The 15,664-nt window shown below is 39.0% G+C and overlaps 1 protein-coding gene across 2 annotated transcripts in view; it reads right to left on the bottom strand.

Annotated features, from left to right (window-relative positions):
* Window positions 1-14,504, bottom strand: part of LOC149228808 (uncharacterized) — a 235,008-nt gene extending 220,504 nt beyond the window's left edge. The window contains exons 1-3 of one of the 2 annotated variants that reach the window (XM_089378372.1): window positions 14,037-14,504; window positions 13,706-13,767; window positions 13,448-13,577 (exon numbers count right to left, since the gene is read on the bottom strand). In XM_089378372.1, coding sequence (XP_089234498.1) covers window positions 13,448-13,525 — 78 coding nt within the window. In that variant the 5' untranslated portion in view covers window positions 13,526-13,577; window positions 13,706-13,767; window positions 14,037-14,504. The remainder of the gene's footprint in view (window positions 1-13,447; window positions 13,578-13,705; window positions 13,768-14,036) is intronic. The other variant, XM_089378373.1, reaches the window with a different exon arrangement.
* Between the last annotated feature and the right edge of the window lie 1,160 nt (window positions 14,505-15,664).

The raw sequence follows: 15,664 nt of genomic DNA, 5'->3' as shown, positions 1-15,664 counted from the left end.
ATTAATCAGTATTAATTAAGTCAAGGTGAGAATCATCTAGAAACTCACATGGATAGACTTCAAGATGATCCTAGCCATTGATGAAGATTTAATCTTGGTCGTTGTTGTCCTAACAGAGGATTATAAGAGGAAGTTAATGGACACTTTGAGAATACACTTGAGATCACCAGAAATTCGATTTCTAGAGTAGCAGCAGTTAGCTGTCGGAGAGCCAGAGATCGAAGTAGTGGTGAGTGAGGGATAGGGACAGTGAGTCCAAAGGAAGTTTTCCAGATCCGGAGAGGCAACAGCAAGAGGGTTGAGTTATTCCCAGTGAGGCAGCGCAGTTGCTTCAAATTGGCAGTTCGATTTGCTGGAGAGAAATTCGTTCTCAATTCTAGAGGTCGAGCAGAGGTCCCAAAGTGTCGGAGAGACGATTTCCTCAACAAAGGCAATCAAAACGACTTCATCAGAGATTGTTTGGAGGCTTGACGTCGTACAGACTACACAGAGTAGCACAGAGGCTGATGCAGAGGGTCCAGAAGGCCGAGATTTCTGAAGGCGAGTTGTGTCAAGATCGTTTGTGGAGGAAGGGTAATTCCCTTGAATAATTTTGCCCAGATTTTCTTGTTGTGTATTGTTAATTTCAGGCATCCAGATTGTACTTAGATTTTCACTGTTGCATAATAAAATAAAACCCTTATCTATTGCATCAGTTTTCCCGCATCGGGTTTTTTCGGGGACTTTTGTCCAAAAACAACGATATTATTTTTATGTGTGTACTAGTATTTTCTCAGTTTCCAACGCTATTTATTTTCCACGGTTGTATTTGTGAAGGTTGCAATGTGTTTATTTCGATATTGCCATAGAATAAACTGAATAATTAATTTATCAGTTAGGAGAAATAATACCAGTTGCTATAATAGGATTCTGGTATTGGAATTTTCACATGGTATCAGAACGTATTTGATCAGTCGGAAAGCTCAGAAGCGAAGGAAGGAATTTCGTTGTTCATGAAGCGCAGCAAACCGAGTTGCTCGAGGAAGTTCGATTTTTCAGAGCATAGAGGCAGGAAAATTCGACTTTCCAAATTGAGTGATTCCAACAGGCAGAGGGAGCAGCTCAAATATTTCATTGGGCAGATTTATGGTTGGGCGCAGAGGGTTTTGCAGTAGTTCGCTAGAGAAAAATCAACATTGGGTGGAAGAGAAAAGCACACACAACAGAGGAAAAATTTTCCTCATGGAACTTTGAGTCTCAAAAGTTCGAATTTCCAGTTGTAGATTGGCAGTAGCAACTTATAGGATCACACATTCTAGAAGGGAGTGCGAGTAGTAGAGTAGCAGTCGAGCATAGGGAAAGAGGGAGTTTTTGACTTGATCAGAGATGGCCACAATTGGGCTGAGAGATCAGGATAGGTTGGATGGCTCCTCCAACTATGTCATCTGGAAGGCCAGGATGTCCTTCCTATTGGATGAATATGGCCTAAAGCTCTACATAGGCAGCATTGTGGCAGTTCCCCAAGATGTGGATCAACTGAAGGAAAATAGGAAGGAGATGGCTCGTGCAAAGCAGTTGATACTAGATGGAGCCTGGGACCATATAGTCTCACACATAGCTGGCAAGTATACTGCCAAAGAGATGTGGGATGCTCTCGCCACATTATATCAGGGCACTTCCGAGCAGTGGAAGATGTTCCTGGAGGAGAAGTTGAGATGTATCAGGATGAAGAAGGGGGAAGGCATAGATCCCTTCCTCACCAGGATTTAGGAGGTTTGAGACCAGCTTGCAATTGTTGGGGCAGCGCCTCAGCCAACAGAACTAGTGAGGCTGGCACTGAATAGTGTCTCTAAAGAGTGCCAAGTATTTGTCCAAAGCATATTGGGCAGAGACAAGCTACCGGATTGGGACAGGATGTGGGCCAATCTATAGCAGGAGGAGTTGAGGCAAGCTCTGCTAAAGAGCTCCATCAATGAAAACAGTAGCAGCGGACCGAAAGTGGTGAAGGAGGAGGAAAATGAGGCCCTCGCATCAAAGGGTCTCGGTCAAGGGCAAGGGGAGCAAAGAAAGAAGAAGCACCTGTCAAAGGTCAAGTGATTCAGGTGTGGTGAGCTCAGTCACTACAGTACGCAATGTTCTCTTAGGAAGAAGGACAACTTAGAGAAGCAAGACCAGCAGGAAACTTCTGTAGAGATTGACAGGTTGTCGTCCACGTTAAGGGAAGACTTTGCAATATTCTCAGGTATACCTCCAGGAGTGAGGTAGGGAGATTTGATACTGTAGTCCCAGAGAACTACAGAGATTGGGCAGGATCCTTGAGGAATCCACCTCATGGATCATTACCTGGCTACGAGGGCCCACAATAGTCAATAGCAGGATAGATAAGTGGCAATTGATGCAGTCAGTACTAGAGTGACAGTTGCAAACTAGTAGCAGTCAGATGTTGAAGTGTGCAATGCAGAGTTGGCAGCAGTGCAAAGTGGCATAGTGCAGAGTCAGTAGCAGCACAAATTCCTCAATGACAGTGCAGATGCTAGCAGCAATCATGACTAGAGAGACAAATGCATCATATTGAACACAGTTGATTTAGTATTTTGTATGTTTTTCAATTGCAGATGTTGTAGTTGCAACAACAACAGATGAGAGGGAGTTGCAGTGCAGATGCAGAGTTGGCAGCAGTATGGCAATGTCGGCAACAACACAGTTGCAGCATTAGAGTTACACAATAATTGGTGGGCAGCAGTAGCCAAACATCAGCAGCGTGACAGAGATGATACAGAGACAGAGTGTTGTAGCAGGGTGTGCAGCACTAGAACACATTCCTCGCTAAGAGGGAGTGTTAGTTTTTGCAGCATCAAATGTGTTATAACCACAAAATTTGGTGGAGAGGCTAGAATACATGAGATCTTCAAGACCCAGAAATCGTTTCTGGAAAGACCACCTAAAAGTGACTTGATTAGATTATTAACGAATTTTTAAATGTTTCCTAAGTCTAAACTTAGGAAAACTGGTTAATTAATCAGTATTAATTAAGTCAAGGTGAGAATCATCTAGAAACTCACACGGATCGACATCTTCTCACCTAGAAACTCACACAGATCGACTTCAAGATGATCCTTGCCATTGATTAAGATTTAATCTTGGTCGTTAGAGTCCTAACAGAGGATTATAAGAGGAAGTTGATGGGCACTTGGAGAATACACTTGAGATCACCATTAATTCCATTTCCTTGGCAGATCGATTTTCAAAGTAGCAGCAGTCAGTTGCCGAAGAGCCAGAGATCGAAGCAGTGAGTGTAGATCGAATATGGTTGTTACTTTGGATATGCCCATTCAGCATAACATGGTTTACAATAGAGCTATTACCTTTAGTTCTTATACTTTCATAATTACCATGCTTTCTTGTTACTTACACTATTACAAAGCTTGATGTGATAATTGTGTCCTGACAAAATTGAATTGATTTCTTTTTTTGTCCTTCATTTGAGCCATCCTTCCTTATAGATTATGAGATTATAATGTATCACGTACTTCTACAAAATCTATTTGAAATGGGGATTGTGCCCACTAACCTTAAGTCAAAGTTTCAAACCAATATGAAGGACACGTATAACTTATAGCAACATCCTTTATAGGGAGGAGACCTAAGTGCTTCCTAATTAAGAGACTTGTCCCTCTCCTTTGTAGTCGAGCCTGCTTGCGCAACCTCTAGGAAACCATTGCAGTTGTAGTAGCGGAAAAGCTCAAATCCGCTACTAAAAAGCATCGCAGTTGTTCCTCTTCCCTTTGGTCGAGCCTACTTGTGCAACCTCGCAGTTGGCCATCGCAGTTGTTTCCCTTTAGCTTAAACGGTTGATGAGGAATAAGGGTTAATGAGGCAATGTTAATGTGCTTCCCGGGTATACTGGGATGTCTCTACTGGCTCCGAGTATTTCCTCAATGGGAACTACGAATAAAGGAATGTAACGAATCACGAACACTAAGATTCATGGGGGAATATAGACGATAAAGAGAGTCATTGGTTGATGAGCTTTCACACAACGGTTCATGAGGTAGTGGGAACACTGAAATGCTTCCTTCCAGTCCTACGTCAGATTCCTTAGGAATAAGGGTTAATGAGGCAGTGTTATTTCCCACGTAAGATTGCTTAAGCACAGTGACCTTGACCTTATAGGTCCGATTAGGATAGTGATACGACTAGGACAGTGACCTTATAACTGGAATTAGCTTAGCTAGGTTAATGAAGGGTCCAGTATCTCAAGGTGGGTTTCCTTCCGTAATAAAGAATAGATAATCAGTGTAGTCTAACATAAGGACCATGATCCTAGGACTTCTATAGTGCATCTCTATCTCGTAGATACATATATGGGTAAGCAGTTCGTTCGGTGGCTTACTCGGACATGTCCACCCGCTCCCTCCCTTTGGAATAACATGCCCCAATTCCTTCCTCTCCCTATCAGTCGAGCAATTCGTTCCTTGCATTTCACTCCCATTATGGGGGCCCAACGTTTAGACCTCTGTGCTTGCTTGCCTAAGAGTAAAACAACTAATAAATCTCTCTATCTATATATAATAGACAGGGTCCTTTTAAAGGAAGCTTGGGTATGCCAACACAACTTTTCATAATTGTCAATATAATAATTGTTTCCTTGGAGCATACCTGGGACCATAATAGAAGGTAAGAGATGGTAAGAAGGTAAAAGACTAATAGCAGGATAAAGGGCGCATAACCTCTAAGTAAGGAGAGGTGAGCTGGCAGGAGGCATAACGACAGCTAAGGCTTGGTTGACCCTGTGAGATGATGGCTAAGGCTTCGTTAATGTGCGCCTGACTAGGCATATCTATGTAGATGGGTGATATGGGTGTTTATTCTCTCATTGATTGTCGGATTTATTTTCAGCTTTCCAAAGATCTTGGCTTTATGAAATAGAAAAGTCCTAATATAAGTAACATAACTTTTAGCGCATGTTTCATGCTCATTCCTGTAACCTTTAATGAACCAAGTAAGTGTCTAGTTCAGTGTCTATTGTCTATGCCATATGCATGCCTTTATTGTGCCTAACTATTGTGTTTTGGCTGATGTCTATCCCGAAAGTAAGGGGCGAGTTCACGAGTGAAGCTACTTGTTCGCATCAGACAAGGAGCCGCGAAGCCTGATGATCGGCAGGGTGAGGGTGGAAACGTGAAACCTATTCATATGGGTGAGGGAGACAAAAAGAAATATCCTTCCTTGTACTGAGGTAGAGCTTCAGGATGTTAACTAATAGGAATGAAGGATGGTAACTAGCAGGTAACTCCAAGGAGAGGGAAGGTCTTCGCTATTCTAACTCTTTCCCACTCCTATTCCTAGCTTCTTTGAATCAATCTATTCTTCTTCGCATATCCGCATTGGGTAAGTGCGGAAGTGCTTAAGAATTAAGGAAGGCAGACCACTTTCTTATTCCGACACTTTATTCCTACTTCTTATAGCTCCTAGGTATGCGTTGGTTGTTTCTCCAGTCTCGAATCCTCGCTATTAGCATTACGCCAAAGTGCCTACTGTTCGCTCTAATTAGGTTATCCTACTCCCGCAAATCATTATATATAAAAGGGCAAATAGCTTCAAAGTCAAAATAGAATATAGTAGAGTAGTAGAATAATTCATTTTAGTGTTTCCATCCCAATATGTTAAGAGTAGTTAGTTCCTGCCTAAATCCAAATTTTCGAGGGAGGGACAGTGAGTCCAGAGGAAGTTTACAAATCTGGAGAGGCAGTAGCAAGAGGGCTGAGTTATTCCGAGTGAGGCAGCGCAAAGGACTGCGCAGTTGCTTCAGGCTGGCAATTCGATTTGCTAGAGAGAAATTCGTTCTCAGTTCCAGAGGCCGAGTAGAGATCCCAGAGCGCTGGAGAGACGATTTCCTCAGCAGAGGCAAGCAGAACGACTTCATCAGAGACTGGTTCGAGGCTTGACATCATATAGACTGCATAGAGCAATGCAAAGGCTAAAGCAGAGGGTCCAAGAGGCCGTGTTTTCTTAAGGCAGGTTGTGTCAGGATTGCTTGTGGAGGAAGTGTAATTCCCTTCAATAATTTTGCCCAGATTTTCTTACTGTGGATTTCCAGTTTCAGGCATCCAGATTGTACTCAGATTTTCACTGCTGCATAATAAAATAAAACCCTTCTCTGCTACAATGGTTTTCTCGCATTGGGTTTTTCCAAGCATTTTTGTCCAAAAACAACGGTGTTATTTTTATGTGCGCTAGTATTTTCTCAATTTCCAGCGCTATTTATTTTCCGCAGTTTTATTTGTGAAGGTTGCAGTGTGTTTATTTCGATATTGTTGTAGCAATAAACTGAATAACTAATTTATCAATTAGGAAAAATAATACTAGTTGCTGCAATAGGATTCCGATATTGGAATTTTCACATTCCATACCCTAGTACATGACAAAATCCAATGGAAACAGTGCAATCCCCCCAATCCTGAAATCCTGAAAAACTGTAAGGTCTGTAAAGCCATTATAAATACAGTAAAGGGTTTTTCATCATGAGCCTGTGATTAATTTTCTGAAATTTTACAAATTAACTAACAGAATTGATGAGGGTACCTACCTGTGCACCTGCAGTTGATGATGCCTCAAGCTACTCTGCTTCGATTACCAAAAGACCGAAACCACCCAGCCAAACTGAGCAGAACCTCGCTACTCAGTCCAGTAAGCTTCTTAGTTGAAGCAGACGGTTCCCCTGTGCCCAAAAACCTCAGAACAATCCGCACTCCTTCTGTTGGTAACTCCAGTTTATGGATATCCTCCCTTTAGTATCTCCTTCCTTCGTTCTTTTTTTCTTCCTCCGAATCCCCTCAAAAAAATTTCTCTGTGGTTTATATCTTGTTTCTTGGTGGTGGCCGCCCTTCCACCAACAGCCCACCATTTTGCCTCCACGTGACACCCTACCATGTCACATAATAATTATATTTCTTTTATGATTTAATAAAATACTTCTTTTAATATAAAGATCCTAAGGTTATACTAAGTACCCTTCCTTTAATTAATTTATTATTTATATATATTTTTTAATCATTTTATTAATCTATTAATATAATTTTATTAATAATCTAAAATATATAATTATATAACCATCTTTTAGGATTTAGCTTAATTTTTAATATCTATCTTTTATAGTTATGTTTACGTTATACATTTTAAATTTAGTATTTACCCATTAATCATGATGCATTAGGAAATATGGGTGTTGAAGGGTGAGTAGAACTTCTATTCGAAGAAGTATCATGATATTTAATACTTATAGTTAATTTAGCATATAAATACTAGTGCGGTGTATGCGACACATGCATATGTAGCTATCATATGCATGCATCGTATGCCTGCTATTATTCTTGTGTTCTCTATATTTATAGATAGGTCTAGGTCGTTACAAACACTGATAAGTTTGTTGGATTTTGAGTGAGATCTAAAATTCTACTTTCTCCATATGAAATCCAATGAGGTTTGAACCACTCTCAAACATCCTCAGTCCTTTCATGGTAATGTTAAAAATTTACGTAAAAGGATGAAAATGAAAGATAAAGGAGAATGTCACTTTTACTTAAATTTACTGTAAGAATTTAACATTACCATGAATTACGTATCAATACTATGGCCATAGGCTAGAATATTAGGCTGCTGCACTCAAAAACTCTTCTTTATTTGAAAAAAATTGTGTTTGGAACATCTTTGTGAAAAAACCAGAAGGCGATTTTTTTTGCGAGAGCACGCTCCCAATTCGCTCCCTCTCGGACCGCGCTTTCGGAGCGGATTCGATGAGGGGAGCGCTCCCCCACAACCCTATCCCCCTCTGCCCCTCCCTGGTCCTCTCAATTGCCCTCATTAGGCCCTTCAGCACCTCTCTCAACCACTGGATCCGCAACTCCTCTTAGTACTGCAAATTGGCTCCCTACCATTGATAAAGGGTCAATGGTGCTGAGAAAAGAATTACCAGTTGTAGGTGACAACAGTATTCGAAGCAGGGGTCCTCAGACTATAGAATATTTACACCTTGAAAACATGGATTTAAACTGGAAATTACACCAACAATCAAATACAATTGTCTTCCTCATTGAAGAACTTCAATCTTTAAAGGCCAAAGTCCAGAGATGGGATGATGAAATGGATGCCCTAAACAGGCTTATCAATGACATGCAAATGCAATTAGCAACAGAGGAAATTCAATGCTCAACAAGTACTGCTTCCAACAGCCTCATAGCAACTTATCAATTAATCTCAATAGGCCCCTGAATGTTGACCTCTCTCTCTCTAGTCCATGAATTCCTGCTATAAATATATCCTTTTATTGGGTCATTTTTGCAAGCGATATGTTTGTTGATTGTATGCAGTATGCAACTCGTCTATAATAGTTGTTTTGATAGTAGAAGTTTTGGTTCCACCTCTCAGTCTTCCTTTGAAGGAACAATTGCATGGAAAAGGAATGTAAACATCTGCCAAGTATTTCGTTGTGACCAGGCACACACTTAATAGAAGTACTCAATTTTGTTTAAGTAAAAAAACAGAAAATATACAATGACAAGAACAAAAAATAGACACAGAGATTTTTCTCCTAGAACCCAAAATCGGGAAAACCATATTGATTTTTCATTATGTTCCTTTCAATATTACAATACATTATATACATGTTGAAGCAATCATAAACCCCCGATCCATTAGCCCTGGATTAGAACATAATTGTAACTCCCTTGACCGAATCTATAAAATACCATGGCAAAAACCATCATGCGCAAATCCATGGGTGGGTCCACCCCCATCCTTGGGTCCACCTAAACCCCCATCGCAACGTAACAGCGGCTACGGCTAGACATACAGAGAATGTAATTATGTAACACATACCCAACAGATTTGTCCCCTCAACCACACCATACCTCCATCTTAAAAATCGATGAAACATAGATAATAATACTTTAATAGAGGCATCCTTGAAAGATGTGCAATGCCAACCACCTTGACCAAGCAATTAACTAACTTGAGGAATATGCCCTCAAGAAACATGCCAAGGTTAGATATTTCTTCAACAAATAATATGATAATCACCAAGAAGAGTACACCTAGAGAAGAGTGCCAAGGAGGTTAGATCCATCAAACATTGAGCTAAAACCAAGTTTTCTTTTTTCTCCAAAATCATGAGCATAAAAATAGTATTATAATGTCTGCTTGCCTCAATATATGTGCCAAGAGAGAGTGCGCTCCAAGGAAGACCGTAAGATATGTCAAAATAACCCCCACCCAAGTGTGAAATCATGTGAATGAGCTAGGGAACTACCTTAATAAGCTTTCAAGTGGTTAACATAGTGTCAAATCACCATAAAAATGCATGCAATAAGGCTAGTGCTCCATCAAGGAATGTTGGACACATCATAACAAAGTGGTTCATGTGTGCAATTCCCTCATATCTCCTAGGACATTCTAACTAGGAGACTTCAAACTCGAAATATCTAGACAATGTGAACAACGAGAAAGTAAGCTAGTGCCCTCAATAAGAATGATCTCCAAAATTGCAAACCATAAGAAATTCAGCATCCAAAGTGCTAGGGTGCTCCATCTTAATGAAGATTAATCACAACCAAACCATTATAGGGCAGTCCATGCAGCAGCTTCATGCTTGTTGGTTGGACGTGGACTTAATACATAAGGTACTGGCAACCCTTAATTTAACCATCACACCAAGAAGCAAATTATTAACACTTGAAACTTAGGGAGACCCTAAGTTGATGGGTTCCCACTACATGAAATGCATGAAGTGTTTAATAGTTGCTAAGCTGAGACAACCCAAACATGCCAACACTGCCAAATAATGAGGGTGCACCAGAACATCAAGAGTTTAAACCATTAGGCACATGCTAACTCATCAATTAGGCCACCACTAACATGCTAGAACATCCCATCCCACACTCACCAGCAACCATCGTGGCAATAATTTCACCCCAAGATAGCACCATTTATAAGCCAAAACACAAATGCACCCCCTGTCCATCAAAACATCTATCAATGTGATCTTGCAAGCTTGATCCTTGTGACAAAAATTCACTAGTGTTGTGATGAAAATCACAAGTGCAAACCTCATGTAACATGAGGGGTAACAACCTGTACGAAAGGGGTTGGCCCTGTGGTTGTTTATTGTGCTGTGGTTTTAAGTTTTAATTGTTATAGCACCAAAAACCTTTCACACAGCAAGCCCTGTAATTTCAATTACCAAGATAAATTAATGCATAGGAAATCCTGGTATGGCTTATTTCTTTTTGCCTGTTTTTGTGCTTGCTCGTCTGTGTATTTGAGCTTTCAGTGCAAGCTGTGCTAAAGTGACTGAGATTGTAACAGGAAGGGGTGTCCTCTAGTGTCAGCATCACCAAATCAAAGATGAAGACATATACAAGACAGCATAGTAGCATACTGAACAAGATCAATGTTGTTAAAAGCGCGAGCGGGATTAAATCGGCGCCGGGAATGAAGCGGAAAAAATCGGAAAAAGCGGGAAAAAAGCGGGAAAAAGCGGGAAAAAAGCGTTTGGTACAAAAATATTCATTTTTTTTCAATTTTCATTATAAATCGCGCTGCCAGGGACCCCCAAGCTTTTTTACGAAAAAAGCGCGCTTTTTTCGAAAAAAGCGGCAAAAAAAATTTTAGGTGCTTTTTTTCCCATAAAAAGCGCGATTAAATCGGCTTAGGGAAAAAAGCGCGCTTTTTTCAGAAAAGTGCGATTTAATCGCGCTTTTAACAACACTGAACAAGATGCTACTATGAGCAACAAATGCCCCAGCTACTTTTATCATTTATCTTCTGGATGGACACTATATTAGCAAATCGCTGAACAAATTTTTACTTGTTTTTCCTTGATGATACTTTGACGACTTTTAAGTTCAGAGGAGAACATAATGATCATATCAGGCTTTTATTGCAAGCGCTTAGGGAACAATAGCTTCATGTCAAACTCGGTAAATGCTGTTACTAAAAATCTAAGTTTTCTTCCATTTCCATCCAGTTACATCACTGCAGTGGAAACGTAGGGATGTGGTCAAAGGACAGGTTTGGAGAAAAGGATGCTGAGGCAAGAACTCTATTTGTAATCTTCGACTTCTGTAATAATACATATTCCAATGTCAGCCAATCACTGATATAAGATCCTTTCTCTGTAAGAAAAAAAGATTATTCACTATTTCGTGAGATGATCATTATGTTTAAGGTATTATTACATCAATGTATATTTACAGCAAATCACTGTATTGGTCATTTGCTTGTGGAAGTCTTGGAATTAATTCCTGTCCATAAATATTGGCTTATTAGAGAGTGATCCATTGGGAAGAATTCCCCATGATAGGCACTTGTCATGTTATACTTTTATGCAAATTTAGTTGTGCACATTCCGCTTTCAGTACAGTAACGAAGGTCCTTTAAAGAATGCTGGAAGCAGTTGCAAATTCTCATCCTGGTAAAGAACATAACTATGCTTTTGGGAGACTGATATCAACAGCAAGTCAATGCTAGTCAAAGAAAAGAAATTATTGTGGTATTTCAGTGTGCCAATATTTCAGGTGTTTATAGTAAACTCTGGATGGACACTATATTAGCAAATCGCTGGACAGATTTCTACTTGTTTTTCCTTGATGATACTTTGACGACTTTAAGTTCAGAGGAGAACATAATGATCATATCAGGCTTTTATTGCAAGCACTTAGGGAACAATAGCTTCAAGTCAAACTCGTTAAATGCTGTTACTAAAAATCTAAGTTTTCATCCATTTCCATCCAGTTACATCACTGCAGTGGAAAAGTAGGGATGTGGTCAAAGGGCAGGTTTGGAGAAAGGGATGCTGAGGCAAGAACTCTATTTGTAATCTTCGACTTCTGTAATAATACATATTCCAGTGTCAGCCAATCACTGATATAAGATCCTTTCTCTGTAAGGAAAATAGATTATTCACTATTTTGTGAGATGATCATCATGTTTAAGGTATTATTACATCAATGTATATTTTACAGCAAATCACTGTCATTTGCTTGTGGAAGTCTTGGAATTAATTCCTGTGCATAAATATTGGCTTATTAGAGAGTGATCCATTGGGAAGAATTCCCTATTATAGGCACTTGCCATGTTATACTTTTATGCAAATTTAGTTGCGCACATTCCGCTTTTAGCACAGTAACGAGGTCCTTTAAAGAATGCCAGAAGCAGTTGCAAATTCTCATCCTCGTAAAGAACATAACTATGCTTTTGGGAGACTGATATCAACAGCAAGTCAATGCTAGTCAAAGAAAGGAAATTATTGTGGTATTTCAGTTTGCCAATATTTCAGGTGTTTATAGTAAACTCTGGAAATTATTTCAAAAGAATAAGGCTAGGCAAGGATGCTATCTTTGACTCATTCCCTAATGCACACAACTTCTAAGGTGCTTTTCCTTCATTTCTTTCACATAGAATACCATCTGGGAATGAATCCTTCGATCAACCATCCGAATTTAAGATTTCCAAGTTCTCCTGCCATCCTGCCTCAATTTGCCATGGATCAACTTGGACCAACAACCCTTGAATGCTAGTTCTTCCAACAGAACTTGTGCTGGACCAACCTAAATGAGCTTGATACCCAACCTGTGTGTCAAAACAGCAAAAAATTGGCAAGGCCAGACCTCAATAGCTTACAGTTAAATACCAGCCCTACACACAAAATTATGCTTAGATCTCAATCATCCCAGCATATGCAATAAGACAGCAAAAGTCTTGTGCTAAATTCTCCATTAGCCAACTAAATTCTAGTTAAATTGAGTACTACCAAATCAAAATAGCTATTTGTGAAGACAGATCAAAACTTCTGGTTAAGTCGGACCCAACTAGTGCCTTAGGGTAATTACCCACGCTTCTAATGCCCTGCACAAGTTATCCAAACACAGTGCAACTGCACTGAACTGCCAAAGAATAGACAGGCTTCAAGAAAATTCAAGTCTATTTCCGAAAAGTACGCTTGCAATTACCTTCAATTCAATCCACTAAAAGCATTCTAATTTTCACGCACCGATCAGTTTAACTATGCAACCTAAAAAAGTTAATAGACAGCTAGTATTCAACATCGTGCTGTGGGAATGTCAAATCAGAGGTTCTCCACTACTAAAAGGAGCTGCAGGCTACATAACTTTGAGAGTTACACGGAACAAACCAACAGTAGCAGGCCACACCAGTTTGAGATCGGAAGCTTCGCACAGAGAACTGGGCATGCTGAGAGTACAGCACAGGCTAGCTCGAGAGAGAGAAGAAAAATGGAATTGTCAGGCTGCTTAGGAGGATTTACCTCACGATTTTTTAAAATGGAATGAACTAACATCTTATTTAACCTCTGGAAAATCATTGTACCTGCCGATATGCTATTGCCTTAATTATCAGCATTACTTTGGGAACTGTGTCAAATTCATGACATATAGAGAGAAAATCAACATACCTTAGTAGCGGTTGTTTTCTGCGCATGATCTTCGGAAGAAGGATCCTTTTTGCTATTCATTGATTCTCCGTAAGCCATCCCGATATCTTTGAGAGCAGCCCAAGCCAGAAAAATCACTACTTAAGGATCTCTACAGTTAAATATTATCCAGTACGGATTTATAAATCAAAATCAATATCAAAGAATACACCGTTGAAAGCCCATTGATAAATTGCGAAGAACAAATATCATGGATTAAATCTGAGATCTGGAACATACCTGAATGGCAGGGTGCCTTTGTTTTTGACAATTCACAGGTTTTCTTCAGCAATTGTATCCTCCTGTATGCCGATATGTTAGAATACTGTAATCTGCTTTAAATAGTGAACGTCAAAGAAAAATGGGCATAGATTCATAGTTGAACATACGCCTCTACTTTCTTAATATTAAGATTTAAGGCCAGCAATCATTGAAATTTAATATATTTTTATTCATGCATTCTGTGCCCAGACTTCTTTCTCAGAATGTACATTTTAAGCCGGGTGGATTATACATATTTTAAAGCCACTGACTTGAAATTGAACTAAAATTTGGAACAACTGAGATAAACCTGTATTGAACTGAGTTTTCCGAGAAGAATCGCTGGAAAACGAGAAGGTAAATTGCGTATATGGACGAGAAGTAAAGAGAAAGGATTGGGGGAGTGGGGAATGCGTGATAACTTCTATCGCCCCCATGCAGCAGTAGGACCTTTCACGGGACGGCAGCCCTGCCCTTGGCGTGAAAGATGAACTGTTTCCCTGGGGTGGGGAAGTGGGGGGATTTATATTAAAAGATCAAAAACAATTTAATTGTTCCCCTACGTTTAACAGATTTCGAACCATGGACGACCGGAAGTAATACACCAATCCAATAAGTCAGGCGAAAACCATCGGCATTATGCGGACTTGGACGTTACAGGACAGGATGTAGTAAGTTATTTATAAATGAGATGAGTCTTGCGCTGTGGTTTTCTAATTGCATTTTCGCAGTCTGGAAGCATTCTGCGAACTTGGGACGTGACAGGACAGGATGTACTAAGTTATTTATAAGGATGAGTCGGACGCTGCGGTTTTGTAATTGCATTTTCGCAGTGTGGAAGCAGGTGGATTTTGACTCAGGTAACAAGATTGTGACCTGGAGGACCTACATGGCAGTACTGTTCACGGAAAATTGAAAAACGTGACAGGAGGGGATGTTGAAATCTTGTTGTATATTTAGTGTCACGAAGCGTTTTGAACACGATTCCTCCTAATCATGCACGTCAACGCCCAAAATATACAGGTAAAAAATTATTATTGGCCGGTGAGATTTTATTAGCTTTGTACTTATACAACTGAAGATAGATTCACTAAAACTAAAATTACTCTAAATAAAATATTATATTTAGATTTAATTAATATAATATTAAATTTAGATTTATTTAATATTTTTTTAATATCATAAAATCAAAATTATTGAATATTGAAATATAATTATTATCTCATTTTAAATTCACAGGTAATCTAATATTATAAAATTAAAAATATTATAATTTAATTTAATTAATATAATATTAAATTTAAATTTATTTAATATATTTTAATATTATAAAATCGAAAATATCAAAACTAGTGAATATGGTAATATTATTATTATTTCCTTTTAAGTTGACATGTAATCTAATATTATAAAATTAAAAATAATTTTTATAAGTAGAAAATTAAAAATATAAAACTAATTAAATTATGATAAAAATATACAAAGCCATAATTAAACGAAAAAAAAAGGCAGTATATTCATAAAAGACAAGAGAATATCTTACAGCTTATTAACATAGCTCCTAAGAAATTCTGGAGGCAAATTCTAACTAGGAAAACTAAAGATAATGATAAAATTGCTTTACACCACTGGAATTTCTATCTTAAAAAGCTTTATGAATCTCCAAATGTCATGGATAACTTTGAAACCATGTTCACTACAAAAGAAGTTTTCTCATTAGAAGACATTGATTTTGGGATTAATCATTTGACTAATGGGAAAGCTAAGGACATTGGAGGTCTTGTCCTCATCCCCCACATCCACAAGCTTTTCAATCAAGCAGTCAAGCAAGGGTTCCCTAAACCTTGGACTCAAAGCCTCATTATCCCTATTTTTAAAAGTGGGGATACAAATAACCCCTCTAATTATCAGACAATTATGATCAGCCCTCTCCTAGCC

This window comes from Pinus tabuliformis, chromosome J (genome assembly GCF_031772625.1).
Source record: "Pinus tabuliformis cultivar Carrire ecotype Pingquan chromosome J, CPIR1, whole genome shotgun sequence".
Classification (NCBI taxonomy): Eukaryota; Viridiplantae; Streptophyta; class Pinopsida; order Pinales; family Pinaceae; genus Pinus; species Pinus tabuliformis.
Note: the sequence above shows the minus strand (reverse complement) of the source record. Positions and strands in the feature narration are given on the sequence as shown.